Genomic DNA, 16700 nt, shown 5'->3' with positions numbered 1-16700 from the left:
TTAGCTGTACAACTTTATATATGTAGCTTGAAAGAACAAATGAATCCCAGTACTCTTTTTTTTAATTACATAGAATGCAGACTTGCATCCATACAGGTCAGAGGTCAAATATTTCCACAGGTCCTCACCTGACTTGTTCAGAACATTGGGATCTACTCCGTTAATTATCGCTATAGTTCTTGTTTGAAACTGCACCATTTAATGCGCCATTGCCTTTTATTGGCAGAAATATGCCATGATGCACAGTATTTCCAGCAGCCTGTTAGGCTTATGATTAATATTTGCTTTATGACGATTCCAAAAGTGCAGATCCTCAGCCTACTGAGTTTTTCAACTGCCTTGGATAATAGTTTTCAGTTAGATTCTCCTTGCCAGAAAATAGTTTCCATTTTCAATACAAATCATCTTGCATTCCTACAGAATTTAGGTTAAATATTTAAAAGATGAAATAAGCGATTGTTTTCCTATTTAACAGGACGATGTAATTTTTGAAAGACTCGCTGAATTGTCGAAACACAGAGTTCAGACGTTAAATCACCTTGAACAGTTTGCTACAGAAGGTAAGAAAACTCTGAAATAATGTGCACTCCATGATATAGATGAGTGTTTGACCACAGCCAACACTAGAATAAAATAGTGGCAAATTTACTCTGACCAGCAAAACACATGGTGATTCTTTTCATTGCCCAATATAGTGAGCCAGTATTTACAATCACAGTGGTTTGTACATTATCAGAATCTTACCTTCCTAAATCACAACGCTGTAAAGTCTTAAAGCTTTTTTATATTTTGGAATATGGCAAATAAGAATTTCTCTACACTGTTAAATGTTCTCGAGATTCCAGCTAACAATTGGCCAATAAGGAAAATTGCTGAAAACAGCCTTGAGACTGTAAAATTTAAGTGTTCCTTTCTGTTGTCACTAATGAGGCAGCTGAACTGGAGCCACCTGCTGGTTAAACAGCTTTACTACACATGATGTCCTTTTAACTGAGATGCTTATGTGTTGCTGAAAAAATGTTTGTTTCTTCCACTGTACCACAGTACAAATTTCTTGTAGATACTTAGCTAAAATCAGATTTCACATTCCATTTTGAAGTGCAGATTAAAAGTAAATTTTGAAATAGGTGATGTATATTACAAGTTCTTGAAAAATAGTCAACAACTTCAGTTATGTGGAGAGACTGGAGAAGCTGGAATTGTTCTTATTATAGCAGAGAAGGTTAAGAGGAGATTTAATAGAGGTATGCAAAATTATGAAGAGTTTTGATAGAGTAAAGAAGGAGAAACCGTTTCCACTGGCAGGAGGGTCGGTAACCAGAAGAGACAGATTGAAGATAATTGGCAAAGAACCAGAGGGGAGATGAGGAGAATTTTTTTATGCAGCGGGTTATGATGATCTGAAATGCACTGCTTGAAAGGGGGATGGAAGCAGATTCAGTTGCAACTTTAAAAAGGGAACTGGATAAATAATTGAAGGAGAAAAATTTGCAGGGCTATAGGGAAAGAGCAGGGGAATGGGTAATTTGTATAGCTCTTTCAAAGAGCCGGCACAGGCACAATGGGCTGAATGGCGGCCTCCTGTGCTGTATGATTCTATGAACTATCTCCAAATATGCAGTGGGTTGTTCAAACCAAGGGATCACCAGTTCAGTATTGTTGGACATTTTGCATGTGTTTTTCATCCAGTCCCTTGATCAGGACTCCTGGCACCAAAACTGTACAGCTGCCTGCATCTGGTTTTCCTCCCTCTTCTAATCGGAGGACATAGATGAGTAAGTTGAAAATAACAGAAGCATTTGAGTGAAGCTGGATGTTACTCTCTGTGAATCCTGTGGCCATTTTCATGGGATTTATATTCTCTATCTGTCGATATTCTTCTGCCACGCATCGTCCCCATATTGGGTGGGTAGGTAGGCAGAAGAGCTGCTGCAGGCTTCTCCCAGAGGTGCTTGTGAGCTGCCTGGGAGAGTGGCCTTCATGTAGAAAGGTGTAACCCTGGGGGTAGAGCTGCGATTGGAGCCTCATACTTACATGAGATGTAAATCTACCACTTGCGTTGCAGCTGCTGTACCATAACTGCATTGTACTGCCACTCCTCTGTACTATGACGATACCAGGCCTAGTTCCTGAAAGCTCACAACTTGTGCGGCAACTTTATTTGTTAACTGAAGCTTTGTATTAAGGGTTTTTTATGTGTGTGCTTAACATGACATCCAGTTATGGGAGAGCTATACCTATGTGCTACTCTCCTGCTTTAACACTTAGGCTGGGAAGCCAGTCTCTCTGGGTGTGCTCATCTTAACTTTTACATAGAAACCTACAGAGAACAATTGTGCGGGACCAATTCTTTGTTTAAGATGTTTTATACAGGTTACTTTTGTTGTTCTTGTCTAGGGACACTGAGATCACTCATTGCTTTTACTTAGTTAGGCGTGAGTGACACTTTGGAATGGAAAGACCCAAATACTAAATCAGTGAAACTGCAGAGGGTCCAGCTCCCCATGTTTACATCGTGCAGCTGGCTCCTGTTATCAAAGGGCACATTTGTTGAATCACATTTTCATGTCTTAACAGTGCTGTTGGTTCTCGGTATGTGGGGACATTTATACTATGGACTGCAGCTGACATAGGGAGACCTGTGTGTCTCCCATGAGCTGCACTTGTGTGATATAAAAATGCCATAGCTGAAACTGGATCCCTTATCCTGAAGTTACGATTCTTGGAAGCTGGGCTGTTTGCACTATGGAGTGCAGCCCATGGAGGAAGGCTTGTGTGCCTGGACTTGGCGCCACTCCTGTAATGTAAATGTGAATTTGTGTTACGTGAGCAGGTAATCGATCGTGCTGCTTAAATGAGCTGTCTGACTCCTTTTCCTCAGTTACGCATGTTTCATCAGCTTTTGATGAGGCAACCTGAGGGAGAAACTGCCATTAACCTGCTTCTTTCCCAGTTAAAGCATTCAAACATAGTGTGAGAGAGAGTAATTATTGAAGCGAAAGTGTGAGAGAGCGCGAACGTGAAAGAAGGTGCAAGTTCAGAAAGAGGGAGTGAAAGAGCTTTGATTTTTTTTTTAATAAAGCTGATTTCTCTCTCTCCTCCCTCCCCGCGCCCCCACAGGAGTCATCAGTCATTGTACTTCTGCTGGTCAACTAAAGGGCACTATAAACTGCCGAAGCAAAAGCCTAGCAGTTGGATGATGACAGATGTGAAGAAGCAGAAAAATCTTTTTTTTTTGAACAGCTTTCCTTTGCACTCTTATTTTGTGTGTGTTCTCTCACATTTGCTCTAGCTCTTTTTCATGCTCATGCATTCTCTTAGGTCACTCATTTTTGTTCTTCGTTCTCTCTCCCCCTCCCTCCCTCATAGTAAAATGACATCAGTTACTCTCTCTCTCTCTCTCTCTCTCTCTCTCTCTCAAACTAATTTTGAGTGCACTGCACAAAATTATTTCTTGCAATTCATAGTTTAATATTTAATGCTGCAATGGTTTTGCTGCTTTTCAGGTTTAAGGACATTGTGTTTTGCATATACTGATCTGGAATTGCATGCCTACAAGCAGTGGATACAGGTTTATAACAAAGCCAGCGTTGCTCTTCAGCACAGAACCACCAAGCTGGAGGAATGCTATGAACTCATAGAAAAGGTGAGAGCTGACTACTGCTGTGTTACTACAAGTGCTTCTGCTCTGCTGACTGTATGTGGACAATGCCTCAGTACTTGCACACTGGGAAAGAGGATGGGCATGAAAGAAATTGACATGTCATTCGCCTGCTCTAGTGCACCATAGAACTTTTATATTGTCCCAAGACCCTAGCTGGGCCCCAATGTGCAGGTCTCACTTCGCTAGCTGCAGCCGGAAAGTAAATTTGCCAGGATTTGCTCAGGCCAGCCACTGGGAAGATGTATTCATATTGGCTGTTGCTGCTGCTAAACAAATGCTAGTAAGTTTACTTTCAGTTTGCAGCTGGCTTTGGGAGCCAGTGCCACTGGAATTGGTCTTCAGCGCAGTAGAATAGCAGCTATAGTAACAGGGTACGTAGATGCAGAGGCCTGAGGGAAGGTTGGCTGACTGCCACCTTGACCAAGAAATGGAGATGACTTAAAGAAGAGAGGTTTTCTTTTTAAGCGCGGGAAATGTGAATTTAAAATTAATTGTTTTGTCAGAGCTTGCTACTACATTGCTGTGTGTGTGTAGCATAAGACACAAAGAATATTTTATTGATTACATAGAATGTACATCACAGAAACAGACCATGTGGCCCAACTGGTCCATGCCAGTATTTATGCTCCACACGAGCCTGCTCCCACACTCTTCATCTAACCCTATCAGCATAACCACCTTCTCCTTCCTCCCTCGTGTGTTTATCTAACTTCCCCTTAAATGCATCTATGCTAGTCGCCTCAACTACTCCTTGTGGCAGCGACTTCCACATTCTAACCAGTCTCTGAGTAAAGAAGTTTCTCCTCAATTCCTTATTGGATTTATTAGTGACTATCTTATATTTAAGGTTCCTAGTCTTGGTCTCCTCAACAAGTGGAAACACCACCTTTATGCCTACACTATCAAACTCTTGCATAATCTTAAAAAGTTAGGTCACCCCTCAGCCTTCTCTTTTCTAGAGAAAAGAGCCCCAGCCTGTTCAGTCTTTCTTGATAGTTATAACCTCTCCGTTCTGGTATCATCCTTGTAAATCTTTTTTGCACCTTCTCCAGTGCCTCTATATCCTCCTGTTCATAATATGGAAACCAGAACGCTGCATAGTACTCCACGTGCAGTCTAACCAAGGTTTTATATAAGTTTAACATAACTTCTCTGCTTTTAAATTCTATCCCTCTAGAAATGTGTTTTTTATGGGCTTTTTAACCTGTCGCTACTTTTAGTGATTTGTGTATATGGTACCCCTAGCTTCCTTTGGGATACTGATAAGATGGTGGAATGGGCAAAGAAGTGGTCGATTGAATTTATTGCCAGTAAATGTGACATGGTTGGTAACTGAAGCGGAGACGATGTGAACATTTGAGTATAGGTTAGATAGATGGTTGAGAGAAAAGGGAATAATGAGGTATAGGAATAGGGCAAGCACATGGGATTAGGATTACTGCTTGTGTGGAGGATTAGTTCGAACCTGGAATTGGTTATGACAAGTGGCCTGTTTCCGTGTTGTAATTTCTATGTAAAAGAAAGTGTTATTTGAATTATACCCAGCAGAGTGCAGCACTGTTTAAACTTTTGCAGCTGTAAAACTGTCATTTGTTTCATTTAACCAATGGTTATAACGTTTAACTCTATGAATACCAAATGAAAGCGCAAGAAATTAGGGATTAGTAAAGAAAATCTTGTGGCGGAGACCACATAGGGACAATAACACAATGTATAACCAATGCTGTTATATGTACCTAAACACAATTCACTATGTGTAGCAATGTTGTGATATGTACATGCTGGGTTGGGTTATCGGTGCAGGGTCCCTTTAAGAGCGTCGGTAGCGTGATGATGTCATGACGTCGGTTGCGTGATGACGTCATAGCTCCTGCACGGGGCTGAGCCCTTCAGACCTCGTGGAGAGTGATTAAAGTAAGACACGTTTTGTTTTGGCTCAAACAAAAGTCTCTGCCTGTTGTTTTCTACCGAGCCCAACATTGGTGACCCCATTGCTCTTTTGGACGATTCCAAAGACCTCATCTGAAATGGCGACGAACGCCGTTTCCATCAAATTACCCGAGTTTTGGGAACAACAGGCTGCCGCTTGGTTCGCCCAGGCCGAGGCTCAATTTGCACTCCGGGACATCACCGCGGATGACACGAGGTACTACTACGTCATCTCCGCTCTCGGCAGCTCCACCGCGGCCAGAGTCGTGAACCTGCTCGATAACCCCCCGGAGCTCAACAAATACGATACACTGAAGGCGCACCTCTTACAAACTTTCGGAATCACCGAAGCCGAACGCGCACGCCAGCTTCTCTCTACCCGGGCTTGGCGACGCCAAGCCCTCGGAGCTGATGGACCACATGCTAGCCCTCCTGGGCACACACACGACGTGCTTCCTCTTCAAGGAACTGTTCCTTCAACAGCTGCCAGGTCAGGTACGGTCGGCTTTAGCCAACTCTTCCACTACCGATTTCCGCGACCTGGCCAAGGAGGCCGACAAATTTTTCTCCGCCGGGCAACAGTACTGCATGGCCACGCGGAGCCCTGCCCCCACTGTTACAGCCCAACGGCGGCAACCCTCAAGCCTCTGCTTCTACCATGCGCAGTTCGGCCCCAAAGCCAGGAAGTGTTGGCCCCCATGCAGTTTTCCCGCATCGAAACAAACTAAAGACCACTCGTCTGCTGCTATGGCTGTCGGCCGTTCAGGCAGTTTGTTGTTTATTACAGACACCGACTCCGGACGTCGTTTCCTTTGCGACACGGGCGCCCAGGTGTGCGTTCTGCCCGCGTCAGCCATAGACATTCAAGGGGGGAACCACGGCCCCGTCCTCGAAGCCGCCAACGGCAGTTCCATCCGCACCTTTGGGAAACGGAATGTGGCGCTTTGTTTTGACGGGCAGCGGTTCTCCTGGGATTTTCACAGCAAAAATGTCCACCCCCCTTCTCAGCGCTGACTTCCTCTGCGCCAATGGCCTTTTGGTGGACGTCAAGAACTGACGTCTCTTCAACGTGGAAACCTACAGCTCGCTCCCATGTTCCCTCAGCGGGTCCAGCACGATGCAGTTGTCCAGCGCACTCTCGGCCTCCGATGAGTTTTCCCGCCTCCTCGCCCAGTTCCCGGACCTCACGAAGTCCACGTTCTTGTCCGCCACCACCAAACACGGGGTAGAACACCACATCTCGACCACCGGTCTGCCCGTCTACGCCCGCGCTCGGCGCCTCGACCCGGGGAAGCTCGCCATTGCCAAAGCCAAGTTCGACACCATGGAGCGCCTCGGCATCATCCGCTGGCCGAACAGTCCGTGGGCCTCGCCCCTCCACATCGCCCCGAAACCAGGCGGCGGGTGGCGCCCGTGCGGAGATTACCGGCGCCTGAACGACGCGACGACCCCCGACCGCTATCCGATTCCACACATCCAGGACTTTTCTACCCGCCTGGCCTGGAAAGTGGTATTCTCGAAAGTGGACCTCGTCCGGGGTTACCACCAGGTCCCTGTCCAGCCGCAGGATGTCCCGAAAACCGCAGTGGTCACCCCGTTCGGGCTATTCGAATTTCTCCACATGCCATTCGGCCTCAAAAACGCTGCACAGGCTTTTCAACGCCTAATGGACACAGTATTATGGGACCTGACATTCCTGTTCATATACCTGGACGACATCCTCATTGCCAGCGCCTCCAGGACGGAGCATGTGTCCCACCTCCGGACTCTCTTCGAACGACTCAGCCAACATGGCCTAATCGTCAACCCGGGCAAGTGCCAGTTTGGGCTGTCCTCAATCGACTTTCTCGGGCACCGCATCACGAAGGACGAGGCGGTGCCACTGCCATCGAAAGTGGAGGCCGTGATGGACTTCAAATGACCCCTCACTGTGAAGGCCCTGCAGAAGTTTTTGGGCATGGTGAACTTTTACCATCGTTTCGTCCCCCGAGCAGCCCAGCTTATGCGGCCCCTTTACGAGGCCCTCAAAGGCAAGCCCGACAAACTCGCCGTCGACTGGTCAGATGAGATGGCCAGTTCTTTCACGGACACGAAAAGGGCCCTGGCTAACGCGACCATGCTGGCGCATCCATTACCTGATGTGCCGATCGCTCTCACCACCGACGCCTTGGACTATGCGGTCGGCGCCGTCCACGAACAGTGGGTCAACGGCACCTGGCAGCCGCTCGCCGCCTTCAGCCGGCAGCTCTGCCCCAACGAGCGGCAGTACAGCACCTTTGATCGCGAGCTTCTCGGCCTCTACCTCGCCGTCCGACACTTCCGTTTCCTGCTGGAGGCCCGCCCGTTCACGCCGTTCGTGGACCACAAGCCATTGACCTTCGCCCTGGCCAAAGCCTCCGAACCGTGGTCGGCCCATCAGCAACGCCAGTTGGCCTTCATCTCGGAGTTTACAACGGACATCCAGCATGTGGCTGGGAAAGACAAACCCGTCGCCGACTGCCTCTCCCGAGCCGTCGCCAGTGCCGTACGCCTCGGCATCGACTACACCCGCATGGTGGCCGACCAGGCCTCCGACCCGGATGTCCAGGACGGCGGTCACGGGCCTTCAACTGGCGGACGTCACGTTTGACGCTGCCGGCACCACACTCCTGTGCGACATCTCCGTTGGGCAGCCATGTCCCGTTGTGCCCGAAGGGTGGAGACGGCAAGTTTTCGACGCTGTCCATAATCTTTCCCACCTGGGCAAGAAGCCGTCACAGAAGCTGGTGGCGGCTAAGTTCGTCTGGCACGGGCTCAGGAAAGACGTTTGCGACTGGGCCAGCACCTGCGTGGTATGCCAACGCTCGAAAGTACATCGCCATACTAAGATCCCGTTGGCGCTTTTCGCGGTGCCTGAGACGCGGTTCGACCACGTTAACATAGACCTGGTTGGACCCCTGCCGCCCTCCCGTGGGTTCACCCACCTCCTCACAATGGTCGACAGAACCACCCGATGGCTGGAAGCCGTCCCGCTGTTTTCAACGACGGCCGCCGATGTGGCTCAGGCGTTCATCAACACTTGGGTCGCCCGGTTCGGCGCCCCATCTGACATTTCCTCCGACCGGGGGCCCCAGTTCACGTCAGAGCTCTGGAACGCTGTCGCTTGAGGCCTCGGGTTGAGACTCCACCGCACCACAGCATACCACCCTCAGGCTAACGGGCTGTGCGAACGGTTTCATCGCTCCATGAAGGCCGCACTCCGGGCCAGCCTCCGGGACGACAGCTGGATCGACAGACTCCCGTGGGTCATGCTGGGACTCGGGACCGCTCCCAAGGATGACCTCCAGTCCTCGTCCGCCGAGCTCGTCTACGGCCAACTGCTACGGGTTCCCAGGGATTTCGTCCCCAACGCAACGGAACCTTGGTCCGCAGCCCGTCAGTGGTCCGACCTTCTGGACAATGCCAAGGTTTTCACGCCGGTGCCCACGTCGCAGCACGGCCTCCCACAGTCCCATGTTCCGCTCGGCCTTCGTGAGGCGGAGTACGTTTTCGGCCGCCACGACGCCCACCGGGGACCTCTTCAGCCACCCTACGAGGGACCATTCCGCGTCCTGGAAACCGGGGACAAGACCTTCGTAGTGGATGTCGGCGGTAAGCTGGACTACATTTCCGTGGACCGTCTTAAGCCGGCCCACCTGGACCTGGACCGACCGTTGAGTTGGCACAGCCCCCGAGGCGGGGCCGACCTCTGGTTTCCACATCCTCAGTCCACCACCGAGCGCCCGAGGTCCCTCCGACGAACCCGGTCCCCGCCCCGGAACTGAGGAGCCATTCCGGCCGTGTGATCCGGCCCCCGCAACGACTGACATTGCCAGTGCTAGTGAATTCTGGGGGGACGTGTGTGGTGGAGACCACATAGGGACAATAACACAATGTATAACCAATGCTGTTATATGTACCTAAACACAATTCACCATGTATAGCAATGTTGTGATATGTACATGCTGGGTTGGGTTATCGGTGCAGGGTCCCTTTAAGAGCGTCGGTAGCGTGATGACGTCATAGCTCCTGCACGGGACGGGGCTGAGCCCTTCAGACCTCGTGGAGAGTGATTAAAGTAAGACACGTTTTGTTTTGGCTCAAACAAAAGTCTCTGCTTGTTGTTTTCTACCGATCCCAACAATCTACTCATATAGTGAAAAATGGGTGAGCATCTTCAGAACAAGAGTCAGTGACAGTGTGAAATACTTATACGCTTGGTAATTCAGTTTCAATCTAGAAGTGAATGCTGTTCCCTTTGATGGTTAAGTGAATATATTGTACTAGGTGGTGTGGCAGTAAATCATGGCAACTTGGAGCCCAGGTTTGATCCTTAGTCTATGCTGAGTTAACTGATTTCATTGGTAGGAATAAAACAATTGGCCTCAGTGTCCTGTGGCTTCAACAACAACTTGCATTTAAATAACACCTTTAAGTAACAAAACGTACAAGAGTAATTAAACAGCCACAGACAGATACCAGCCCATTAGTCTCTCTTTCATTCCATATAAAATAACGGAATTGCTTATATGAAGTAATCTTGAATATCTGTATAACACCTTTTTTTTCATAAACCTATTTTGCAGAATCTGCTGCTACTGGGAGCGACTGCCATTGAAGATCGTCTTCAAAATGGAGTACCTGAAACCATAGCAACACTAATGAAAGCTGAAATCAAAATATGGGTCCTGACAGGCGACAAACAAGAAACTGCAATCAATATAGGTGTGTCTACCTTCTACTGCACCACATACACTAGTTTTTTTAATACCTGACACATCAGTAAGGATTGTAATATAAAATCCACATGATTAAATTTGTGTAATTAAATTCCTGGATTTTTTTTTTTGAATAAAGGTTTCAGCTTCAATTGGGCAAACTATGAAGACACAAATGGCAAAATTATCTTGAGTTAATGCTTTACTACTGGGGTTTACTGTAGAATGAGGGACAGCTCTATTGAGATCTGGATTGTAATCATTAGTATAAATTTCTGTAAACCGGCTTCTGAAGAGGTGGGAAATGACTAGTTTGGGTGTCCTGGTTGGGTGCTGAATTTTACTGGTATGCCAAGTTCATATTGTAGGGCCCCTCTGGTCAGCTGTTGACCTTCATAGGTGACTTTCTAAGAGGGAGCAAGGATTGGGTCATATGTGAATGCTTATCTTGTTGGTGCAATACCTACAGAGCGCTTCTTCAAGGAAAAATGCTTGGTCCCTTTCTGTTTTTGATCTTCAATAATCTGGAGAAATGCCCTCTGAAGTGATGGTCTTTTCAACGACGTTGCAGCCCTCTACAGAGTGGTTAATTTCCAATTCACAGGAACGAACTGTGATTGATCACTCTGGGCAGAATTGAACAATTGGGGAATACTTAGTATGTTATCTTCAACCAAGTCAGTAACTCTATCCAAAAGCATTTGTTACCTAGCCACCTCTGCTCTAGATGACTTGTAAACTCGTCAGTTACCAACATTATTGGTTTGGTAACCACATCTGATCAAATGAGTGTTAACAATAGTTGGAAAAATGGTGGCAGATTGGGAATCATCAAGAAAGTTCAGAGCTAGTTCTGCCCATTGTTAACTGCAGTATCCAAGAAAGCATACCTTTGTCCAGTGGTGAAATAGTTGAGCTTTGTTACATCGGATGCAGAAAATAATGACCCAGATATTCCGATCGCAGGCCTCCCGCGGGCGGAGGGCTGCAATCTGGAAAAATCTGCGCCCTTACCTGAGGGCCCCAGGGAGGCGCAGAGTTCCGCTGCTGGGCCTCTCCAAACTGCCGGTGCGCAGGGCCCATGTATCCCAGAGGTGCAGGTAGTTCTCAGCGTCCCTGGGATCACGTGCAGCCAATCACAGAAGGGAATCTCCCTTCATACATTTGACAGGGATGGGAATATCCAGCCCAATGCATTTGGAGCAATTCAAAGTCATCCAAATCAATGGTCTGGGTAAGATGGTCATACCATGCCCTAGTCCACCTCTCTGGAATATCGAAGAAAGATGGCTGGATGCTGGGTCCTTTACACCAGTTATGTCTAGATATGAGCTCTGTAATAATCAATAAAAAATAAAAATGAAGTTTCTTATTGCCTCCGAGAGCACTGCTGTTGGTGTGTTGGAATTACCTATCTGAAGCTTTGATCAGAAGGATTTGTTCAGATTAAAAGCTGATGTGCATCTTGTTTTTGTGAATCACTTTGCAACATTTTATTATGTTGAAGGGATTATATAAATGAAATGGTTGCAAAGAATTAATTTAATTGAAACCAACTCCAAATAGCGAACAGCTGATGTGCAGAAGTGTTGTGTTAGTTGACCTGACAATTGTCTGAAGAGATAGTTTTCATCTCAGAATTGATTCTTATTGTCCAAACTGAAGCCTGTCAGGAAACCCTCCTTGGCTTGTGTTCGTTCAGTGGTGCAGCCTGCATATACATCACTTGTATGTTCATCAACCTGTAAGGGGTCGTTTTAACGAGCTTATGGTGTGCTAAATCGGTTTTGATTTTCGCACTACTCGTGAGCGGTTTCGAAGCGTTCCCCCCCCTCACGGTTCTAGACACTGGGCTTATTGCCAGACAACCTTTGTGTGTTGGCCCAACTCGTGACTCGGAAGACAAATGGTCAGATGAGACAGATTGAGTTTTAAATCAAAACAATCTTTATTTTTGAAAGAGAATGTACACAGAGAAAAATGGCAAGAATAAATACAGACGAAAAATAACGTTTCTCACAGGACTAAATTATACACTGAGAAAAATAACTTTAAAGCATATAAACAGTTCTAAAATAGCGATAAGCTAAAAGCAGGGGTGAGGGAAGTGCACGGACACATCGAGGGATAAATCACACTCCTGACTTACAAATACCCTTAACGTTACAAACCCTCCCGTTACTGAATATACCTCAATTATGTCAGTTAGGTAGAGTTGGGCCTTTATGCTCACCAGAATTTCAAAACCCTTCTGGACCTTGGTACTACTTGTTACGTCTGGAATTTCCGACCTTCCTTATGGGACCGGCTCCTGGACTCGCTCTCCTGTACAAACTTTGGAAGTCCTCCGAAATCCTCGAGCCGTTTTCTGTTCCGCACGGTCCTCGAACTCCTGATGGTAACTGGACTTGGACTTCACGGTGTGAACCGTCTCTGGAGGAGTCTTCCTTACTCTGGTCGAATCTTTTAGACTGACTTGCTGACGATTTACCTGAACGATTATACTCTTTTCTGGCCCTAATCTTGGCGCCAGATCAACCGTTTTCCTTTGTTAAGGTTGCTTTAACAAAAGCAAGCACATTAATTTTAACTGCTCGCAAATCGAACTAATGGGAATCCGATTAGTGTCCCTTCGTTTGTGTGTGCTCAGCAGTTTCTGAGATCGGTTACCGCTTTGCCATAATGGGAATCCGTTTAGTGTCCCTCTGTTTGTGTGTGCTCAGCGGTTTCTGAGATCGGTTACCGCTCTGCCAGCGATTAGCGCACCTCCAGGTGCTAATAGTTTTGTTTACTGCTGTAACCATATTACAATATCAAAAACAGTAAGGTTCTGGATTCTTCTAACCGATGATGACTCAAACTGCTATTAGGTACTGTGTGTGTGTCCTTTTGAACTGGGCCATGAGAACTGCCAACTCCATTCTGTGTTCTCACAATGTGGCCACTTCAGGGGCCCTACCCGTATACTGTATTTCATGGATTTTTGCGAATCCTACAAACCTGTCTCTCAGAAGTCTCCACTGTGCATGAAAATGCCATTTGCAGCTCAGATTTTTATACTTCCTTAATTTTGCTGGTACTTATTTAAACTCCAAATGGGAATAACCATTTCTCCTTGGATTCTGCTGAATGAATTCTGATCCAGCTGGTCCAATTCTCCCTGAAAATGGAATCGGCAATAATACTCTCAAATCTAAATTAGTGTCTGCTTCAGTTTTATTGTGGAGAAACTGCATGAATAGAATGGAGACTGTCTTCAGCCTCTCGGCAGTTTCTTTTTAATTGAGCTGTGTTTTGAGAAAGTGAAGGAAGGAGCTGTTAGATCACACCATTGCAGACTGCCAGTGTTTGTGATCATGGTCACGTTTGCTGTCAAAGATCAGTGGGACTGGACCGCTCTTTCTCTACCCCTCAGTTCTGCTCTTGCTGAGTCCAGTGGATGAAGCACAGGAGCAGGTTCTTGCCTGCTATCTCTGCAATCTAACACTAAAGACTGGGATTATGGTCTCTATCTACAGTAGCCAGGAATTCTCCTGAGGTCACTTTGAATGGTGCAGAGAGTAAAAAGGACCCGATCCATGTGTATTAACTACCAGGAACAGGTGGGGGTGAGGGGAAAGGATGATAGTGAAAGAGAAGAATGGATGGTGATGAATAGGAGAAGAGGGAAAGGGGAGTGATGGTAATGAAGGGAAGCTGGGAGAAGCACATTGGGTGGGGGAGGGGGGAAATTCTGGGACCAATGCTTTGGGGTGGGAGGATGGAATTTACCATTGTTAATTGAAAGGGAGTAGGGAGAGGGATTGCCAGCATGATCTGGAAACAGAGTGTCAGCTTGAACTCTTGGGGAAAGAGGGAAGAGTGGCAACTTGAACTGGGGGAGTGGGTGAAAAGTGCCAGCTTAAGTGGGTTGGAAAGGGAGTATTAAAAAAAAAGTGCCTGTATGAACTGGGAGGGTTGAAGAAGATAGTGTTTCTCTTAAAGGGCAAAAGAGCCCCAGGTGGGCAGAGGAAACACTTCAAGGACACCCTCGAAGCCTCCTTGAAAAAGTGTAACATCCCCACCGACACCTGGGAATCCCTGGCCCAAGACCGCACAAAGTGGAGGAGAAGCATCCGGGAAGGCGCCGAACACATCGAGTCTCTTCGCCGGGAGCAAGCGCAGGCAGCGCAAGGAGCGCACGTCAACCCAAGCACCCCACCCACCCGCCCCTTCAACCACCGTCTGCCCCACCTGTGACAGAGACTGTAGGTCCCGCATTGGACTCATCAGTCACCTGAGAACTCATTTTTAATGTGGAAGCAAGTCATCCTCGGTTCCGAGGGACTGCCTAAGAAGAAGAAGGGATGAATTGTCTGCCTTTGTGAACTGAAGTGGTGGGATGGTGGTTGTGGGAGACTGAGTGAATGTTGAGGTAACTTCCAGTATTTTATCATGGCAGATGTCGCAAACAAGCCCAACCCATGCTTATCCATTGTCCATAAATACATGCATTCCAGCAGACATCACTGGATAGCAATCAGAAGTTCGAACTTTCATTCGCTTACTTTGCGCCACCCCACCCTCCCCCCACCCTGCCCCCCAAGCCCAGGAATACTGAAACCTTGTAGCATTGTACTGACTGGCATCAACTAACTCAGCATAGTTTGAAGATTGAACCTGGCATCTTCCTGATATTTATAATGAACAATGGCTTTACCAACTGAGCCATTAGAGGGTTTCAGTAGAGGTTACATTGTCAGGATAGTGCTGGAAGTTGTTTCTCAGGTGACTTGCATCATACCTGAACTAGGAGTGTCTCATACCACCGTAAGGTGGAAAGTTGCTTTCCTCAGCATTTTTCAAAATATTCACCCCGTGACTGGAATTTTGAGAAAAAAGATCCTCGTCCAAGTATTATTCAGTGGCTTTTGTACTTGTCAATGTTGTGTTTAGGAAGGAGATGTGTTACTTTTCATGACTGTCACCTCCTTCTGTTCTTTTGACAGGTTATTCGTGCAAGCTTGTGTCCCAAAATATGACACTACTTATAGTGAATGAAGATTCTTTGGATGTAAGTCATTCCATTCCTTTCAAACCTTATACAGATTATAGCCCTTAAAACATTTATCTTTGTGAGCACTGAAGCCTTTCATTTAGCATCGTAAAGCTTTCCATCAGCCAATGTCAACAACATTTCTCACATGTCGAATAACCGAACGTGTATAGAAATTTTAATTACAATTAAGTTTTGGTAATATTTGTGTCTTTTTAATTTGAAATTTCTTCATTAGAAACCTGTTGTTGAAGTAGTCTGGTTGTTATGCCATCATCGTACACTGATCACTGTACTAATATGCCACAAGAGAGGAGGCAGCAAGTGGAGACTAGACACTTCTCCATGTGCAGAGAAGGGCACTCATCAGAAAGGCTTGACTTTTGACCTGGTTTGGTATCTAGTGGTAGATTTTTAGATTCCTAACCTCCAGGTCCCCAGTTTGAATCCCAGATTTGATTTCCATTCCGAACCACTGACCCTTGAGCAGTGCAGAGGCAGATTTCCCACCGCCCCCCCCTCTCTGCTCAGTTCTCTAACACCTTCCTGTGAGGCAAGATTCAATCTAACAGACATGAGGTGCCTCCCTGCAGGAAGAAGAGAAAGTTAGTGCAGAAATCCTCACTGGGCTGCTGTCGTGTACTCCTTCATTGGACAAAGAACAGCTGAGACAAAAATTTAAGAAGTTATTCCCCCAGTCTTCGGCGATAGTTATGTAACCTGGGAATTTGCATGTGTCAGTGGGGGGGGGGGCGGAAATTAGGGGTAATAAAACCTGAAGGCATTTGCTATTTATTGGAGGATAACTTTACTCGAATATAAATAAAATGACTTGACCTCAACTAATGATTGTAGTTGAAGTTGACATTAGAGTCCTCCATCTTGGGTGGGGGTGGGAAGTTGGTAACTAACAGGATTCATCTCGCCTTTTTTGGTCATGGTGAAGTTGGTGCTTCAAACCCTCCCACTCTTCTGGTGCTTCTGACAGGAGGAAGTGGGGAAGGGCTAAGATACAACAGAACTATATGAATCAACAGAGAATCGGACATTTGGTACAGAAAATAAATGAAGACAAAGGCTCGATATAGTAGATATTTTTGACCAGAAGTATAAGCAGTGCTATATGGTGTTCATAAATTGCCTATTTTGCAGAGTTGGGTGCAGTGCAACCACAATGTTTTGACTGACACCCAAGCCTGTGTAACTGACTAGTATAATCGCTGTCTGTGAGCAGTCAGTGACTGAGACAGGTGCAGATAAAGCTCTGATATGCAGATTACACACAAATTTACTTGATAAAAGCAATGCTTGACTTGCATGATCGTTTTATCCTCAT

The 16700-nt window shown here is 46.6% G+C and overlaps 1 protein-coding gene across 9 annotated transcripts in view; it reads left to right on the top strand.

The window, feature by feature from the left end:
• atp8a2 (ATPase phospholipid transporting 8A2) overlaps positions 1–16700 on the top strand; it is a 696532-nt gene that overhangs the window by 323186 nt on the left and 356646 nt on the right. For all 9 annotated transcript variants that reach the window (XM_085999230.1, XM_085999235.1, XM_085999229.1 and 6 more), the window contains 4 exons: positions 476–560; positions 3507–3646; positions 10198–10336; positions 15318–15382. In XM_085999230.1, coding sequence (XP_085855356.1) covers positions 476–560; positions 3507–3646; positions 10198–10336; positions 15318–15382 — 429 coding nt within the window. The remainder of the gene's footprint in view (positions 1–475; positions 561–3506; positions 3647–10197; positions 10337–15317; positions 15383–16700) is intronic.

Source organism: Somniosus microcephalus, chromosome 10 (genome assembly GCF_052327205.1).
Source record: "Somniosus microcephalus isolate GS21.2 chromosome 10, FLI_Smic_1.0, whole genome shotgun sequence".
NCBI classification, from domain to species: Eukaryota; Metazoa; Chordata; class Chondrichthyes; order Squaliformes; family Somniosidae; genus Somniosus; species Somniosus microcephalus.
The sequence above is the reverse complement of the archived record's forward strand: the minus strand, read 5'-3'. Positions and strand labels throughout refer to the sequence as shown.